The 18109-nt window shown below is 38.9% G+C and overlaps 5 protein-coding genes and 1 non-coding gene across 6 annotated transcripts; 3 read left to right on the plus strand and 3 right to left on the minus strand.

The window, feature by feature from the left end:
* Positions 1-120: 120 nt before the first annotated feature.
* On the plus strand, positions 121-8300 carry LOC106358250. Its single transcript, XM_013797997.3, has 6 exons — positions 121-277; positions 359-551; positions 618-839; positions 924-1064; positions 1151-1770; positions 3970-8300. The coding sequence occupies exons 1-5, from the start codon at positions 207-209 to the stop codon at positions 1280-1282; spliced, it is 759 nt and encodes a 252-aa protein (XP_013653451.1). The 5' UTR covers positions 121-206; the 3' UTR covers positions 1283-1770; positions 3970-8300.
* LOC106358252 (plastocyanin-like) lies at positions 2399-3048 on the plus strand. The gene has a single exon (XM_013797999.3). It carries the CDS (start codon positions 2399-2401, stop codon positions 2900-2902), a length of 504 nt encoding a protein of 167 aa, XP_013653453.1. The 3' UTR covers positions 2903-3048.
* LOC106358251 (uncharacterized protein At1g76070-like) lies at positions 3774-4641 on the minus strand. The gene has a single exon (XM_013797998.3). It carries the CDS (start codon positions 4639-4641, stop codon positions 3910-3912), a length of 732 nt encoding a protein of 243 aa, XP_013653452.1. The 3' UTR covers positions 3774-3909.
* On the minus strand, positions 8053-15096 carry LOC106358249 (V-type proton ATPase subunit B3-like). Its single transcript, XM_013797996.3, has 15 exons — positions 14876-15096; positions 14647-14737; positions 14433-14488; positions 10713-10811; positions 10569-10628; positions 10383-10494; positions 10094-10302; positions 9720-9848; positions 9496-9633; positions 9206-9356; positions 9042-9124; positions 8917-8964; positions 8772-8825; positions 8603-8686; positions 8053-8512 (listed from the first exon to the last, which is right to left on the minus strand). The coding sequence occupies exons 2-15, from the start codon at positions 14696-14698 to the stop codon at positions 8327-8329; spliced, it is 1461 nt and encodes a 486-aa protein (XP_013653450.1). The 5' UTR covers positions 14699-14737; positions 14876-15096; the 3' UTR covers positions 8053-8326.
* TRNAK-CUU lies at positions 15047-15119 on the minus strand. The gene has a single exon. It is a non-coding gene; the product is annotated as a tRNA-Lys (tRNA).
* Positions 15120-15859: 740 nt separating this feature from the next.
* LOC111199365 lies at positions 15860-16776 on the plus strand. Its single transcript, XM_022689375.1, has 6 exons — positions 15860-15907; positions 15998-16086; positions 16174-16248; positions 16352-16416; positions 16514-16545; positions 16636-16776. The coding sequence occupies exons 1-6, from the start codon at positions 15860-15862 to the stop codon at positions 16774-16776; spliced, it is 450 nt and encodes a 149-aa protein (XP_022545096.1).
* The last annotated feature ends 1333 nt before the right edge of the window (positions 16777-18109 follow it).

Consider the following 18109-nt stretch of genomic DNA (forward strand, 5'->3'; position numbering starts at 1 on the left):
ATGGCTACATCATGACTCAATCCAGGAACGATTTTGATAGATCATGACTATCCACGCAACTACCAAAAGTCGATGTGGACTGACGTGGACAGGTGAACAAAAAAATAAAGGAAAAGCACACAATCAATCGATTATAAATAGAGAGAAAGAGTCATTACAACAAAAGCAGTTTCGTCGAGAAGATTCAGATCATCAGAAGAGAGAAAATGGGGACAGCTTGGTTCGTTTGGCAAGACTCTAGCTACCAGCTGCTGCTCCTGCAAGACAGAGAAAACAGGTAATAAGTTTATTCGACCTATTTCCTATATAATCTATCATATCCTCAATCAGTAATTATAAGTGTTTGGTTTAAACTAAGGATAATTAAGCCGGCTGCTTGGTGGGATGGAGATGAGGAAACAAAAGACATATTAGGTGGAAGAGATGAGAAAACAGGAGGGACTTGGTTGGGTTGTTCTAAGCAAGGCCGAGTTGCATTTCTTGTGAATGTGACGAATCAAACATCTTTTACCCATACGGGAGCCGAGTTGCTTACTGTCAAGTTCTTGAAGGTATAGATACTTCTTTCCTAATTATGAAAAGTTATTAGTACTTGGGTTCTCATGATCTTGATACAGGGGAAAATGACTACAAGTGAGTTTGCAAATGAACTTGCTAGCAACAAAGAACTGTCGTCTGGCCTTACCTTTAACTTAGTTGTGGCAGACATAGCTTCAAAATCGATGGTTTATATCTCTAAAAAGTCTCCAACTAAGGAAGTCGATGAGATGATAGATCCTATTGGTCCTGGTCGTTATTTCATTACCTCAGCCGGGATTTATGATATCTTCTCCTCACAGGTCAATTAAAGCGACATAATTCTTTAGTCTAACATGTTTTAATATAGTGAGTAACATTTTTGTGTGGGGGAGGGTGTTATGCAGGATAAACACCCGAAAGACAAGTTCAGTGAAGTACTTGATGAAAACAAAGAATCACCGAGGAGGGAGTTTTATGAAAAGTTGATGAATGATGATCAAATCATTGTACCTGAAGGTGAAGGTGAAACCGATACAAGCAGAACTGTAAGAATAAATACAATACAGTCATTTTTTCCCATTAATCTGATGTTTTGGACCCTTCATTCATCTTTTTGTTCTTTTGGGTTTAGGGTCCAAAGGGGGTGTGCATTGGAACAACATCGATAGAGGTCAAAAGGGGTACTAGCAACATAGGCTTCAATGAGTACTACTGGGAGAATAATGAATTCAAAGAGCATAAGTTCCATTTCGACATGGAGTAGTTACAATGAACCGCAATGAGCGATTTGATTAGTAGTATGATGATATATAAAATAATCTTGTTGAAGTTGATAAAGCTGTTATAAGATCGATTTAGGGAAACTTCTTTCCTTGATAGATATTATTATCTAGTCAAGAAGAATATGGTTTAAAAAGAAGTTGGATTTTCTTAGCCTTTCCTATTACTCAAATTTTACTCAATATAATGCTTATAATGTTCATCTATATAATTCAGTTGATGTCTGTTTGTATGGTTAGAAGCAAAAGAAAGCAGAGCACTCAGGATTACATAAGTACATTTAAAAGAAAAATTATGTAGTACGTACTACATGTTTTCTAAAACCACTGTGTACTACATTTTATTGTCATTTGTACTGCTTAAAAGACCCATATATACATAAACCAGACCAGCACCAACATTAGAGAAACAAAACCGAAACTGTGACTATATGACAACCTCATCTGCATCCTTGCGAAGAAGAGGAATCAGGTAAGAATATGTGATTCTGTGCACGGTTCTTTCCCCTCCCCTGTATATCCTTATATATATATATATGTATGTATATGTATAAATGTACTTACACACCTACATACATATATCATAGTCATGAATGCTCATCTTGTATTTTTAATAAACTATGGGATATGAATTTTGACCTGAAAGAGGATTTCAAAAATTCCAGACGCTAAAATTACGCTTAACTTTCACTAATTTGAGTACGAAGAAATTTCAAGACGCATATCTCAGCTAACAGTAACCTTACATATACAAATAGTCTAGATAAATTTAGTTTAATTTTGAAAAATATCCTTACTTTTGATATAAATTGAACACTCAAATGGCTCAAATTAAATACTAAAAAACACCAAAATGTGACAAACACTATACACTCACAATGCCACGTTATAACATAGTATCTTAACCAACCAATAACAACGCATCATTAAAGATAACACCTATGTGAGTGTGTATTCCTTTCTATGGAGTTTGCTTTTAGAGCCATTCATTGTTCTATCTCATTCTCTCTCTCACCTCATAAAACTCACTAGTCCAACATCAACCAAGGTATAACCCACGAAAAGAAAAAAAATTCACTTAGATAAACCATATCTTCATCATGGCTTCAATAACCTCAGCCACCGTCGCAATCCCATCTTTCACCGGTCTCAAATCCACATCCTCCAAACCCTCAACCGTCGTCAAAATCCCCACCGTGGCGGCAGCATCAACGAAGCTCACCGTGAAGTCATCACTAAAGGACTTCGGAGTCGCTGCCGTAGCGGCTGCAGCTTCCATTGCTTTGGCTGGAAACGCCATGGCAATAGATGTTCTCTTGGGATCAGGAGATGGGGCGTTAGCCTTTGTCCCCAACGACTTCACAATAGCCAAAGGTGAGAAGATTGTGTTCAAGAACAATGCTGGATTCCCACACAACGTTGTGTTCGATGAGGACGAGATCCCAAGTGGTGTTGACGCTAGCAAAATCTCGATGGACGAGCAAGATTTACTCAATGGTCCGGGAGAGACGTACGAGGTTGCTTTGACTGAGCCTGGGACTTACAGCTTTTATTGTGCGCCGCATCAGGGTGCTGGTATGGTTGGTAAAGTTACCGTTAACTAATAAAATGTGACTGTAATGTGACAGAGAATCTCTGAGTCAGGTAGAGGCTTTTGTTTCAGTCTTACATAAGGTGTTTTGAACCGAATGGACCGTGATATGCTATAATGTGACTGGTTCCATAAATGCTATTTCTTCGTTATAAATTATATGTAGATTTATGTCTCGCCCTAAAGTCTATACTCAAGAGTCAAGACCAATTAGGAATATATTTAATCATAATGTCTCAATCAGGATTTGAGTTCAGATGAGTAGATAGTATCCATAACATATATGAATTTAACTGTAAAATTTTGAAGTGTATATTTAGTACGTACAAATTCAGTTATAAGACGAACTGCAACATGTAAGAATCCATTTATATAACAAATATTAAACTAATTTCATCATGTTTAAATCCAGAATCTGAAGCCTAGTCTTTCGTATGACTGTTTTTGGCTATCCCGATTTTGTTTAGTGGCACAAGTAACAGAAATTAAATGTGGTTTGCTTCAAACCGCCACTAAATATGCAATCAATCAAATTTTCATTATATTCTATAATATTCACTTACCAAGTGTAGTATTGATGCAAATTTTTTTTTTTGGACTAAAATATTGATGCAACTTGGAAGCTTGATTATGTACTTGTGAGATTGGATGGGTTATTTAAATGGTTTGGACAAAAGCCTATCATAGGTTACATTATGTAATAGAGGCATAAGTAAGATCTCTACTTGGTTTACGACTTGCTTAGATAATATCTTGGATTCAACGAGTAACGTGTGAGAGTGATTCACGTGTATTCGTCAAGGCAGTAATACGTGATTAGGGCAATCAACAGTTTCAGAGGGAGACAAACCAATAATTGTGCCCATCTTATAGCTAATAACGCATTAAAAACGTGTGGATTTATTCACAAATCGAATTATTTTGTTTGTTTGAAGTATTCAAAAACTTTAGACCTAGTACGTAGAAACGAAGTTCCGACACAAAAAAACAACTACACATGGAAGCAGGAACGAAGACAAGTTAATAACTAGCTTTAACTTGTAGTGGTTTTGGTTGATCCATGGTTCTTCTCTTCCACAGATTAACTTCACTCTTCTGTCTCGAGCACATGGCCAGAGGCGTGCTTACAGCGCATGGAATCATCGTCTCTTTGTCATCGGAAGAGTAACCTCGGCGGTGATGATCCGACCGAGATTCTTCACGTTTGATCTCGGCCGTCCAATCAAATCCACCTAGAGCCTCTCTGCTGCTCGCGAATTTCTTCATTTTACACAACGAAGGCGCCGCAACCGCTTCCACCGCCGAGATCGGAGGTTCGCTAGCGGCGGAGACGGCTACGTAGTTGGATTTTCTCGACCCCATTGAGAAGAGACGTTTTAGTTTCGACCAGTTTCCCTTGCCTGCTTCTTTAACAAGATGAGACGATGCCGTTTTGAGATTCTTGCGTTCTCTGGTCTTCGTCTCTGGACATTTCGACTTATTAGCGAGTTTGATCTGACCGATGCAGGAGACTTTAGGCGAAGTGGGCTCGGCGAAAACGACGGCGTTCTTGGTTCTTCTCCTAGCTCTTGAGGCCGCCGTTGGAAGCAACGGTGTTATCGGACCAGAGAAGAAAAATCCTCTGTTCGCCGTCGAAGCCGTACGGTGGTGATGGAAATCTCTTACCGGACTAAAGGGACTGTGACTAATTGACAAGGCTTTCTGAAGCATCTTCGAGAGTTTCGTGGGGTTGTTGTCAGATGCTTTTTCCATTTATTCACAAAGTACACGAACACGGAGATCCTTGGTTTTATATATGTACTTTCTGTTGTGTCTGAAAGTTCTCAGAAAGTGAGAGTCAAAGGATGTTTATAGATGAACACAATTGAAAATGTCAAGATGATGACGTCATGGAAGGGTTTGGGTCAAAGCTGATGCTAAACCGGAGAAGATCTTAATGTTATGATACAGTTTTGACTTCAAACCGGAGAAGACATTTATGGCTTAAAGACTTATACGGCCGACTTTGATCCGGTTTACAAAATCAAATGCTGATTGGATTACAGTTTTCCTTATAGCTTAGGTTGTCTTCTTATTTCGACGCGGGTTTGTTAATGGTTTGTTTGACTTTTGTGGGGCTAATCTCACACGTGTTGTAATACGTTATAGTGTATGAAATTGAAATCTAATAAAAGCCACATGATTGTTAAGTTTGTTATGCTTAAAACTGTAGTTGATTGTGTGGAATTAGTTAAATAAACTTTAGTACATGAACAGCTCGTTAGCCGATATATTATTATATTGAAAGCGACGTGCAAAGGGAACACTTGTCCTTTTGGTTTTGGTCTTGTTATTATAAGATTCCCAAACAGTTGTCAATACAATAGAGTACATGTGTCTACCAGTTTGTTACATTGTCATTGGACGGTGAGAACTACTTCGTAGGACTAGTTCCTCTCATTCAGTCTTCTCTTGTTTAGTTGTTTATATACGTTACAATCCAATTAAGAATATGCTGTTAAATATTTTTCATCTTAGTTCATGGCAAACCACAATTTTATTAGACAGTTGTACATACGCATTACATTCCTTTTTGTTTGGAACTCAAGCTACTTTTTGATCGCTATAGCTTTTTGTAAAAGATCTTGGTGACTTAAGAAGGATTTCTTTTGTATTTCTTGATTTTTTTTTGTGTCCCCAACACCTTCTTTGGTTTGGTTGACTCATGAGACCCATAACATTATCTCATATATAAACAAATATCCAAAGATTTTTGGGGATATAAATAATATGGTGAACATTTCAAACAATTTAGAAACCATATAGTTAGTGCATATTTTTCTTAGAAATTTGGAGGCCATCGCCATAATCCAATATTTCATTTAATTATGGTGAGGAACGGCCCTATTAGTACTTCGAGATGCACGTTAACCAGTGTTTAGCCCAAATCAAAGTTACAAACTGATTGACAAATTGCTTGAAATGTTTCTTAAACTTCTTTTTAACTAAAATTTTTCTTAAACTTGATCGAGGAAAAAAATAGTACTGCTTTGATGCTTGGAAGGCTCCTTCCTACAATGGCCATGATAATGACTATGGAGAATGTGATCTTATCAGGCACGCATCCGTGATCATCCATTCTATGAAAGTAATGTACATCCTCTGAAGCTAACCCAGGTCGAAAGTAACGCCTAATCAAGATCATGATTCATGAAGGTATCCATCGAAGTCTCTACATCACTAGATTTCATGAGATCAATCAAGTGCCAAGCTGATAGGTTGAACTATCTTACTTTACCTGCAAGACGATGATTTCATTGTAACTTGTAAGGATGAGGCGATTTCTTGTGGTACACGTAAGTTACCCAGTGAAAGAAAGCTAGCGATTGGAGGAGAGGGATTCCGTCAAGAGAGAGTTTCGATCGTGTTAACGCCATTAGTGAGGGGTTTGATGACCTCTCTTGAGTCTTGAGTCGCTTTCAAAGCTCAGAACTCAGAGTAGCTCTGGACCTCTGGTGAGCCAGCAAAAGGTGAAACTTTACCTGAAGCGGCGACGTTTAGTGCTTCCTCTATAGATGATACCTGTTTTTTTGCGTTTAATAGTCTTTTTCTTTTGCTTAAACGTGTCATTATCGTGTTACTAGTCCTTTTTCATGTAAATCTATTGCTTGGCAATTAAAAACATTTAATGGCAAAACCAATACGTCAAGTCATAATTCAAAAGAAAATTACTCGTTTTATTTGAACATATCCGACTATATAAGGATATACCCATTTGGCAAAAAAAGGGTAAGGATATACTCAATACATTGGACAGTATTCTACACGTATTATATGATGCTTGACCACGTTTTGTGGCTATGATATGTGTCACCTGGATGAAGTAATATTGGATGATGGTAAATGCTACATTTTTTTCATTTAAGGTATAAGCAGCTTGACCAATGCCAATATTTCCTGAGTCCTGACTCGCAATTGCTAGGACTATTCTCTCATTATACAAATAAGCTTATACGATATTTAAAAAAAAAAAGAAGCAAAAACATATACGATAGTTTCAAACCTAGCTTATGGGTGACAGATCAAATCAAAGTCGTAATATGATTTATAATGACAAATGATTTAGGAATACGACTAATTAAAACAAACGACTCTTTCTAAAGTTTAAATCTTCTCTAATCTTCGATCCTAATCCGATCTACCTTTGGAAATTTTCACATTACATTCCAGAGATAAATACTAACAACCCGCCTTGTATATAATTATAGATATGCTATCTTCTCTATATCTAAGTCCTAATCCAACATTAATTATATAGTTGACACATAACCCTTGTTGCTTATATTTATATATTGCTCCAAAACCTCATAAAAACAGATATTAATCACTGGGTTCTTATCAAATAGTGCCGTCGGCGCCAACGCCGGCGGAAGAGAGGGAGACGGAGGATCAGCAGGTGTCGTTAAAGACTCCGATTCCGTTCCGTTATCCAGCTGGGACCAAGACGCTTCCGTTCGAGCATATGTCTAAGTCGTTACAACGTCGATACGTCAAGGTTAAAGAGCCTCTCTTTGATCCAGTGACATCCAAGCGTATTTATTGGCGGGAAGAGCCTTTTGATGTCAACGGCAAAGATGACGATCACGGCCATGATCATGGATGTTTGTTCTTCTTGAAGGTAAGCATTCGAGGAATGGTCGATAAATGGTTTGGTCCTCTTCTTGGATTACCCAAAACTGAAGATTTTAATTACTGAAATACTTCTTTTTTTTTACGATTGAAACACAAACATGAGTTTCTTTTTGGTTTGGGACTGACATTGTGAGAATGCTATAATGAGGTTTTTTATACGAGTCTTTGATTGTATTATCATAATTATCTTGATATGTTTTTTCGAATACGAAGTATGCACGTCTAAAGATTGTGGACAACATAAAGTCTACAAAACAAAAGATTGTGGACAGCATTATTTCTTGTTAACGCTTTCAGTTTTGTGTTCCAACTTCCAAACCCGTATTATGACACTATCAAATAAACACTGTCATCTTTATATAAAAGCTGGACTGTTATATTCATAGAAATTATCATAGGGACGGGACCATTCTTGATTTGGATTCGTATAATAGTTTCTCTATCTTACAACCAGAGAACTCACCAAATACAAGATATGGCACATATGTATAATAAGAGTGTTCAAGGAAATAGATTATTACAAAAGAGAAATACATGATTCACCAGTTTGGAAGACAAAAACACAAGGCTTATAAACAGCGTTTGTGTTACTAGGCTTTCGTACACAAAGCCTTTATTATACAAATGAAAAACAAAAGAATAATCCCAAATCACAATTCTCCGAGTTTTTTTTTTCACGCAATCTTGTTTTTTCTTCTCGAGACATAATTTAAGTTCCAAACTTCCAAATAAGAATGGAGCAACATAGAGGCTGTTTAAGAAAGCTTTAGCTTGTGGAGTCGCGGCTGTAGAATTGATCAAGTGTTTTGGCTGGAATACGGTGAAGAAGCTCACGAGGGAAGATACGGAGCAGTGTCCATGCCAAGTCAAGTGACTGGAAGATGTTTCTTGTATCGTATGCTCCTTGCATCACAAACTTCCTCTCAAATTTGTCCAGAAACTCTAAATACAGCTGCATAACCACACCACAAGAAGCTGAGTTAATTATTGTTGTGAGTATTTGGTATGAACATGATGACTGTGATGAAATAGAGAAAGGTACCAGATCTTCAGAAGAAAGAGCTTCTTCTCCAACTACAGCTTTCATGGCTTGAACATCCTTCCCGATTGCATAGTTTGCGTATAGCTGAAATTAATAATACATGATATTATGAATTGGTTTTGATGATACTAAATAACCATATGAGATGCTTTAGTTATAGATAGTGAACCTGGTTGGACACATCAGAATGGTCACGGCGAGTCATTCCCTCACCAATAGCACTCTGCATAATTTAACGATGCTCAAAGTAAGTTAAGTTATTATGTTTCTATCAATGTGAATCCATAAGGTATATAATACAATGGCTTAGCTACCTTCATTAATCGAGAAAGTGATGGAAGCACGTTGATGGGTGGATATATCTGTTTTAGGGATGAACGAAAATGAATGAGAAACTTCTTTTATTACAGATACAAAAAATGAATGAAGTATAGCGCACCTGTCTGTTGTGAAGTTGCCTGTCAATGTATATCTGACCCTCAGTAATGTAACCAGTAAGATCCGGAGTAGGGTGAGTGATGTCTGAGTATTACACCACAAGATAGTATGAGCGTTGTTCAACCAGAAAGAAGAGAATATCCAAGAATGATATGAAATTTTTACCATCATTGGGCATAGTCAGGATAGGGATTTGGGTAATGGAACCCTTTCTTCCTTCAATACGCCCTGCACGCTCATAAATAGTTGCAAGATCTGTGTACATATAACCCGGATATCCACGTCTCCCAGGTACTTCTTCTCGAGCAGCAGAGACCTACAGTCATCAAAATACTTCAGAATTCGTGCTGTTGTCAAAAATAAAATGTAACATCATGCTGGTTGGGGTTTTCGAAATCCTAAATCGAGTTATGTATCATGGGACAAAACACAGAAACCAATGAAATACATTTTACCTCACGAAGAGCATCTGCATAGGAACTCATGTCTGTCAATATAACCAGCACATGCTTCCCACATTCATATGCTAAATACTCAGCGGTTGTAAGGGCAATTCGAGGAGTGATAATTCTCTCGATGGTTGGGTCATTTGCCTGTTGGAGTGGAATGCATACTAAATGTCAACACATCATTAACATAATATATTAGTACTATCAACGAAGTCAAGACGCATAGTTACCAGGTTCAGGAAAAGAGTAACTCTTTCCATTGATCCATTTTCTTCAAAATCACGCTTGAAGAACTGAGCCGTCTCCATGTTTACACCCATAGCTGCAAAAACAATTGCAAAGTTGTCCTCTCCATGGTCCTGGAAAACACACAAGGGAATAAATCGAAGGAGATTATTATACAAGGCAACCAAATAATCAGAGACTGAAAGTAGGAAGTAAAATACTCAATTGTCAAAGAAGTAAAATAATCACACGGATTCTTCGAGGTGCTTAAATGCTTCTTAGAAAGTGAATGTGTGCACAGACACACTTACACTTCAGCATGATCCTCAAAAGATAAAAAAAAATTACTTTAGTGGTGGTGAGTGGGGCATATGATTACCTCAATTAGGTTCTCAGTCTTCTCTAACCGCTTAACAAGACCAGCCTGACGACAAATTTGAGCAGCGATCTCGTTATGAGGTAGACCAGCAGCAGAGAAAAGAGGAATCTTCTGTCCACGAGCGATGGAGTTCATGACATCAATGGTAGAAATCCCTGTTTGTATCATCTCTTCAGGGTAGGTTCTCTCACTGGGGTTGATTGAACTTCCTATACACATTATTCACCAACACAATTAAAACAATCTTTATTTTCTTGAGAGATCACACAATGAAGCAATAAACACTCACCAGAGATATCAAGGTATGCCTCTGGCAAAATAGGAGGACCATTATCAATTGGCTTCCCAGAGCCGTTAAATATGCGTCCAAGCATGTCTTGTGATACAGGTGTCTTCAAAACCTGAAACACATACCATTTTAAACAACAAAACTGTATAAATTCTCGGAAAGCTAACCAATCAACTTAATATATACCTCTCCTGTGAACTGAACGGTGGTAAATTTGTTGTCAATTCCAGATGTTCCTTCGAAAACCTGAAACCAATACGTTATTGAGAAGAGAGAAGAACCTGTACAGTCTGCAATGTAGGTAGAGTAAGAGGAAAAAGATCAAGAAACCTGGACAACAGCTTTCTCGCCATCAACTTCCAGAACCTGACCACGTCTCATAGATCCATCACCTAAGCGAATATTAACAATCTCCTGGTACTTTGGCCCCTGTTACATTTCACAAACAGTTTAATAAATCCTCAGAGTTTAAGTAAAGCTTCTGATACAAGTGGTGATCTTTAAGGATCAAATGATTAATGGATATGGATTACAAGTGGCAAAGTAACCTTAGTAAGGTTGGGTTAGTCTAAAAGTAACCATGGTTTAGTTAATGGTTTAGCTTTATAATAACGTGAGAGTGTGGAGGGAGAGGGATCGAGAGTTTGAGTGATTTTAGAGATGAGAGAATGTGAGATATCTCTTGATCTGTAATCGTTTCCTCTGTAATTCCTAAGTTCAAATCAATATAACTAAGCTTTTCTTATTGATCTCTGTTTTTGATTATGATTTGATACCTAAAACGTATCAAATTGGTATCAGAGCCGTTCGATTCCGGAGACCCCATGTCGACGAGATCTGAAATCGATCAAGTGTGGAACCAGATGCAACAGGGCGTGAAGAGGATGAGACCGTTGGTTGTGGAGCAACAACCGGAAAGGGACATGAGGTTCCCGAAGCCGGCTATGGTTGTCCAAGAGCGGTGTAGCAGATCCTCACACCTGGAGCGGATGGAGAAGTACTGGACCGAGCGCTGGATCGAAATCGCTTTGGCGGGTGGTACCTCGATGGAGGAGATAGAAGAGATCCGGGCCTTTGTGAACTATGACAGGCCGGTGAGGACGCTTGAGGAGGAAAGGAAGGCCCGACTAGAGATGCTGGAAGAGTGCCGTCGCATGATTGAACGTGAGGATGAAGAAGATGCTGCGAAGAAATCACTGGAGGAAGAGACGTTTGCTGCAGAAGACTCAGATCATGGTCATGTGGAAGGATCCTTGAAGAGTTTATGTCTACTGATGGAACCGATTCAACTGACACTTGAGAGGAAGAATGAACTTGCGGATGATCATCAAGTGGCTTCGCAAGAGATGCAAAATGGTAAAACCTTAATTTGTTGGGATCAAAAAGTGGAGCCGTACTTCGAGAGGGGTAAAGATGCAAGCAAGGAGTTGCTTGAGACCAAGAGGGAGAAGTGTGCCCACCAGGTGTTCGATCAAATGCATGTGGGAGGAAAAAGAGGGCAGAAGAAAAGGAAGAAGAAGAGAACGAAGATAGAGTGTATGATGAAGAGAATCAAGCAGGAGTTGAGATTCAGAGACTTATTGGTGAAACAGAAAAGAGTGTTGCAGGAGCTTGCCCAATGGAAGAAGCTTAAGCTCAAACACAAAGCTTGCAAGCGTAAGAAGATCAGAGAAATGTTTTCAGCTGTCATTACGAGGAGAAGAGCAAGGCTGAGGCTTGAGTATGTAGCTCATGGGAAGCTTCTGTCATGTGTTTCCAGACTGGGAAAGTGGATTGAGAGTGAGAGTTCTGCCTGCCAAGTGATCGACAAATTGCTTGAGAGGATGAAATACAAGTTCAAGCAGAAGCTCAACCAGCGAAAGAGAGTTTCGGTGATGCGGAAAGAAACACAGGTTGCTACTGCCAAGACTAGTGAGGGAGCTGAGTTGAAATACAAACACACGGGATATAGAAAGCTTCCCTCACTTGTTACTTCAGCGGGGAAGAGACTTATGATCAACCGTAAAAATAAGAAAAAGGTTACAGAAATGTTTTAAGAACTGCCACTGTTACAAATTCGGGTGAAGCAGAATGATAAGTTATTCTCTATCAAGCTAGAAACGAGAGACAAGTTGAAGCAGGGGTGTGTCAGACTTGTCTTTCTGGTGATGGTTGGTACACAGGAGAGACAAACCGATAGAGTATATTGGGCTTCTGTGGTTGGTGGTGCATGGGATCCAGGTGGGATATTGATTAAGGAAACTGCGGAAATCTACTTGAGCACAGGGGGTGAAAGTAACAACAGGGAAAGAGCAGCTAATAGGACTGAGAAGAAAAAAAAAGGGAACGAGCGCAAGGCAAATTGTCACCAAAGGCTGATCACGTTCTTCAGGGAGTGGAAGAAAAGAAAGAAGAGCAATCCAGATGGAAAAAATATGCTACTTCTCTGTCTCAGCGTGGGGAGTGATTGTGGTCCCAATACTGCACCAGCTAAGCCAATGACGAAACCTCTTAAATCAGAATCAAAGGTCAAATGCGAGTTGCAGAAGAATACGCATGAGGCGGTGATCATAACAATTCATTTGTTTGAAAAAATATCACTGCCAGGAGCTACAAGGAAGAGAAAGGTCAAGGATTTAGGTGGGGATGACTTCAATAGGGAGATGGTATACAAAATAAGAAGCAAAGGATGTATGGTGAAGAAGCATGGAGCACCACTGGCTCCTGAAATGGGTGTAGACAGAAGAGACTATTACCAGTATGAGGTTCAGATATTCAATGCAGGTGCACTCATGTGGAAGGAGCCGAATTCTTCAAGACTGTTGGTGAGAACTCATGCTGGGCCACCTGAGAAATGGGCTTCAAAGTTGGTCATCTCTAAAGGTCTCGCTGCTATTCAGTTTACAGAAACTTTTGCAGCAGACGCAGACCAGGAGCAACTTCAAGTCTTCTACCTTCTGCATACCGAACTGGATGATGGGGAACTAGGAGGGCTTAACAACCGGCTGAAAACACAAGTAAGCACGAGAGAGCTGCTTACTGGGAAGGAAATGGTGGTCAGTATGGTCTGTTTGTTAAAGATATTACTCCGGGCAGAGGTTTCAAAGAAGAGAAAGATGTTTCAGAACTTCTCTCTAATCTTGATGCTGGACAGACGAGGTGTGAACATGCGTGAAGAGCTCAGGTCACAATACAGTACGGTGATTAGAGCTCTCTTTTCCCTGGAGTTAGACATCGCAAAGGTAAAGGTGGGAACTAGGAAGAACTCAGAAGTTGACAGAAAGAAGCAGAGTTTGGAGCTCAGGTTAACTGAACAGGAATATCCTAGTTGTTATAGAACAGGAACTTCTGGCATAACATCATGGGAAGCTATGAACAAAGAAGTAGATGAGTTCATAAAAATATATGGAGCACTACAGGAGGGAAGCATGAGAGTTCAAACAGCACCACTTGCAAAAGGGAATATGAAGCTGATTGCCTTTGCAGTTCTGCAACTCTTCTCTACAACTGAGACAGATTACATCGAGAAGATCGTCGCTCAGTGCGCTGCACAATCTAAACGAGGCTTAATGGAAACTGGTTTAAATTGTACGAGCAGTAAAGGTCAATCTGAGGATGTGCTAACAGGAACCACAGTCAAAATGGGTTACACAGAGATCATACCCCACAAAGCTCTCTGTGGAAGCTGTTTCGTTTAAACCCGTGGCAGGTTGAAGATCATCACCTTGAGGACAAGGTGAATTTCAAAGGCGGGAGTAATGATACAAGTGGTGATCTTTAAGGATCAAATGATTAATGGATATGGATTACAAGTGGCAAAGTAACCTTAGTAAGGTTGGGTTAGTCTAAAAGTAACCATGGTTTAGTTAATGGTTTAGCTTTATAATAACGTGAGAGTGTGGAGGGAGAGGGATCGAGAGTTTGAGTGATTTTAGAGATGAGAGAATGTGAGATATCTCTTGATCTGTAATCGTTTCCTCTGTAATTCCTAAGTTCAAATCAATATAACTAAGCTTTTCTTATTGATCTCTGTTTTTGATTATAATTGATACCTAAAACGTATCAGCTTACCTTCACTTTCTCAAGAATGACTAAAGGTCCAGCAACCCCTGAGACAGTTCTGTACTCTACACAAATTCAAAGATTCTCAAATCAGCATCTTAAAAAGATAATAATAATCTACAGAAAAGGGTTGATTATGCACAAATCAATACAAAGCGGAACAATCACATGAAATACACAAAGTACAAGGACTAATATGAGATCCATGATCGGGAGACTTTACCCATTCCGATCTCGAGAGCTCCTTCATCCATGTCGATACCAGCCGCTCCCATTGTCGCAGATCAATATCAAATCAAACCGCTCCACAAATCCTGTGGAAAGGGAGAGAAAAAAAAAAAGGTTACAATCGCGATGTCGAAATGAAACTAAATCAACTGGATGAGATCCAATCAGATCCGAAGAAGATGAGACGGAGATCGAAGAAAGATCTGAGGAAGCAAATCACGTACCTGGAACGAACGAATGGAGAGAGCGAGTTGTGTGATTGAACGAACGTGGTTGGAGTATATCCCACTGACCTCTCTAATTATTGAAGTTATTATTATTTTCCTTCAAATCCAAAATTATTAATTTTTCCACCGAAAAGTTTTTTTTTTCCTTCAAGAAAAGAAAAAAAGAAACGCCCACCGTGGGTCTCGAACCCACGACCACAAGGTTAAGAGCCTTGCGCTCTACCAACTGAGCTAGACGGGCTTGTTGTGTAACACAAAGCTGTTAATATATATTATCTATTGTCATAGCCTACCGACAGCAAGTGTATTTACCAGGCGAGAGGCTCATAAAGTTTATGTCTACTTGTATGATGAACCAAATTGCTGAGAGCATCATGCACTATATATCTTCTGTAGGTTGACCATTCATAAGCTTCTACTGAATTATAACGAGTAGTATTATAGAAACCTAATTTATGAGGATCAACAATCTTCAAAAATGTCACCAGAAATCGACACAAGAACATATACCATCTTTAAAGCAATGGACATATTTGTATCTTTTATCGAAGATCTCTTTACCTGTGTAAACCGATACTAGTTTAGTCATTGACAATCGTCGCTTATCCTAAAGTTCTTTATGACTGAAGAGGTGTACCATCTGATGTGTTGAGAAGACCAAAAAAATGTTGCTAGTTTTTCGTTGTATCCCCGTAACATGTGCTCTCTCTCTTGCTCCTCCACATATGACAGAGCAAAATCCATGATTGGCTGATGACTCGATTTCTTCAACATTTTGCTAATCCCATACATGTTATTTGTTATTTGATCTATATGCAAACTACTTTGATGAAACATTATTGTTTGATAAAAAAAACTTTCAAAGCTAGATATATAAAAAAAAAATCATACCAACTTGTAAACTATACCTCATTAGCTGTGTCATTGTAAACTACTATTTCTTAACATTTACACCAAAAAAATGAAGTTATTTTCAAGGCAATGGAAAAAGCTATCAACAAGAGTGTGACCATTGCCGAGCTCATTAAGGTATGCGTTCTTTTATCCGTTCCTAATAACAAAATGGAGCAGCTTTATTTTATCTGACCATTTATTTTGTTACTGTAATCCTTGATGCAGAGAAGGATTCCTGGAATCCATCAGCACACATCTATTGGATCCATTGACATAACTGATATCTGGGAGAGTAAAGAGGAAGGCCTTCTTCCGTAAGTCGATTGATAATGTGTATGCTCTTAGTTTTGTTGTCCAGGCATGTTAGTTACTACTTCTTTGTTCCTTTTTTTCTTGTGAAGGATTGAGACAACAAGGCATGTGTTAGTGATCACTATAACGCTTTCGAAGAAGGAGCTGAACACATCCGCAGTTGGGTGAGTTCTTAGTGCTTGTTTGTTTTGATATTTTAGGTACAGTTACATTGTCTTAAGCACTAGTATGTCTCTGGTGCTAATATCTTGTTAAATTATGTTGCAGTTACCAGTGTCCGATCCCAATCGAGTTGGGGAAGCCATTTGTTGAGATTGATTACGAAGGAAGAGGTAATTACAGTGACTTATAATGAACATTTTCATCCTCCCTAAGATCCTGTCTTTTATATGTTTATCTATTTGTTGTAGATGGATCACCTTGAGGCAGAGAAAGAAGAGGCAGAGGAAGAGGAGACAGAGGTAGCAGCATTGCTTTATCAATCTTATTTCTAAAATCTTAGAGAAGGGTTCCATTTTTGTTGATCTGACTGTGGCTTTATGTTTTCTCAGTTGTATCAGGGGAAAGATATGTTAACGTTGAGTATGATGATGAAAGTATGGAGCCTGAGTAGGTACCTGGGAGAGGAGGACGTGGTGGTTGTGGGAGAGGAGGACGCAGTGGTCGTGGAAGAGGAGGGTTCATTCAGCTAAACGCTAGTGTTACTTCAAACGATCCCGTATGATCTCTAACAGCTTAATTACTTGGCACTTAGCTTGCGCATAAGCATTGCTCGTCTCAAGAACCTAAACAGAAGAACCATCGATGTCATAATCCTAACCTAATCTTCTTTCCGTCTCTGTGAAGAGCAACGTACGTGAGTTGGGCAAAATGACACAGGACGTCGAGATGAAAGATAACCAACACCCCTTCTCAATCGATCATCTCCTCCACGATGCAGCGTGCGTGAATCTCAATCGTTAGGAGCTTCATTGTTCTTCTTTTTCTGATTGATCAGAAGAAGTACCCCGAGGTTAATCATGCATGCTGCCTGCCTTATCATGAGTTATATTTATGAATTATGATAATGGGTTTAGTTTCATGAGTTTGCTTTTTGGTTATCTCTTAGGCTAAAGCTTGTTCTTCGTCAAGACGGCAAGCATTGCTCGTCTCAAGAACCTAAACAGAAGAACCATCGATGTGATTGTTGGAGTTAGCTTGAAGTAACTTGAGATTGAAGCTACCTAATCCTAGTGTGTTATGAAAATCTAAAGGATTAGGAAATATTGTTTTATGTTAAACCTATTGTGTTTAGGAAACTTTGGTTCCTATATAAGAAGATGTCAAGATGTGACATAGCTTATGAGCTTTGAGTGATTTTGATATTGTGATTGTGAACTTGATTGATTGAATAAGAGAAGGACTTCTTATTGATATCGATTGTGTGATTCTACATTTGGTATCAGAGCCATACAAAGCAACTTGAAGATCAAATTCAACAAACATGGGAGACGACAAAGACGAGATCGCTATGCACAAAGATACAAAACCTACCTCCATCAAGTTTCCTATGCTAACATCCTCAAACTACACAGTCTGGTCTATGCGAATGAAAATTGCGCTCAAAGTCAGTGAAGTATGGGAAACAATCGATCCAGGATCCAAAGATGAGAAGAAGAACAATATGGCTATTGCGTTTTTGTTTCAGTCCATACCGGAGGCTTTAGTTTTACAAGTTGGAGACATAGAAACATCAAAAGCGGTTTGGGATGCGATAAAGGCAAGGCACATTGGAGCCGAAAGAGTCAAGGAAGCTAGGTTACAAACCCTAATTAATGGCGGAATTTGACAGACTCAAGATGAAAGATGGAGATACAATTGATACTTTTGTCGGTAAACTTTCGGAGATTTCTTCAAAGTCTGCATCGCTGGGCGAGATGATTGAAGAAACTAAGCTGGTAAAGAAATTCCTTAAAAGCTTGCCAAGGAAGAAATATATTCATATGGTTGCCTCTCTTGAGCAAGTCTTGGACCTTAATACAACCA

This window comes from Brassica napus, chromosome A7, assembly GCF_020379485.1.
Source record: "Brassica napus cultivar Da-Ae chromosome A7, Da-Ae, whole genome shotgun sequence".
In the NCBI taxonomy this organism is placed as follows: domain Eukaryota; kingdom Viridiplantae; phylum Streptophyta; class Magnoliopsida; order Brassicales; family Brassicaceae; genus Brassica; species Brassica napus.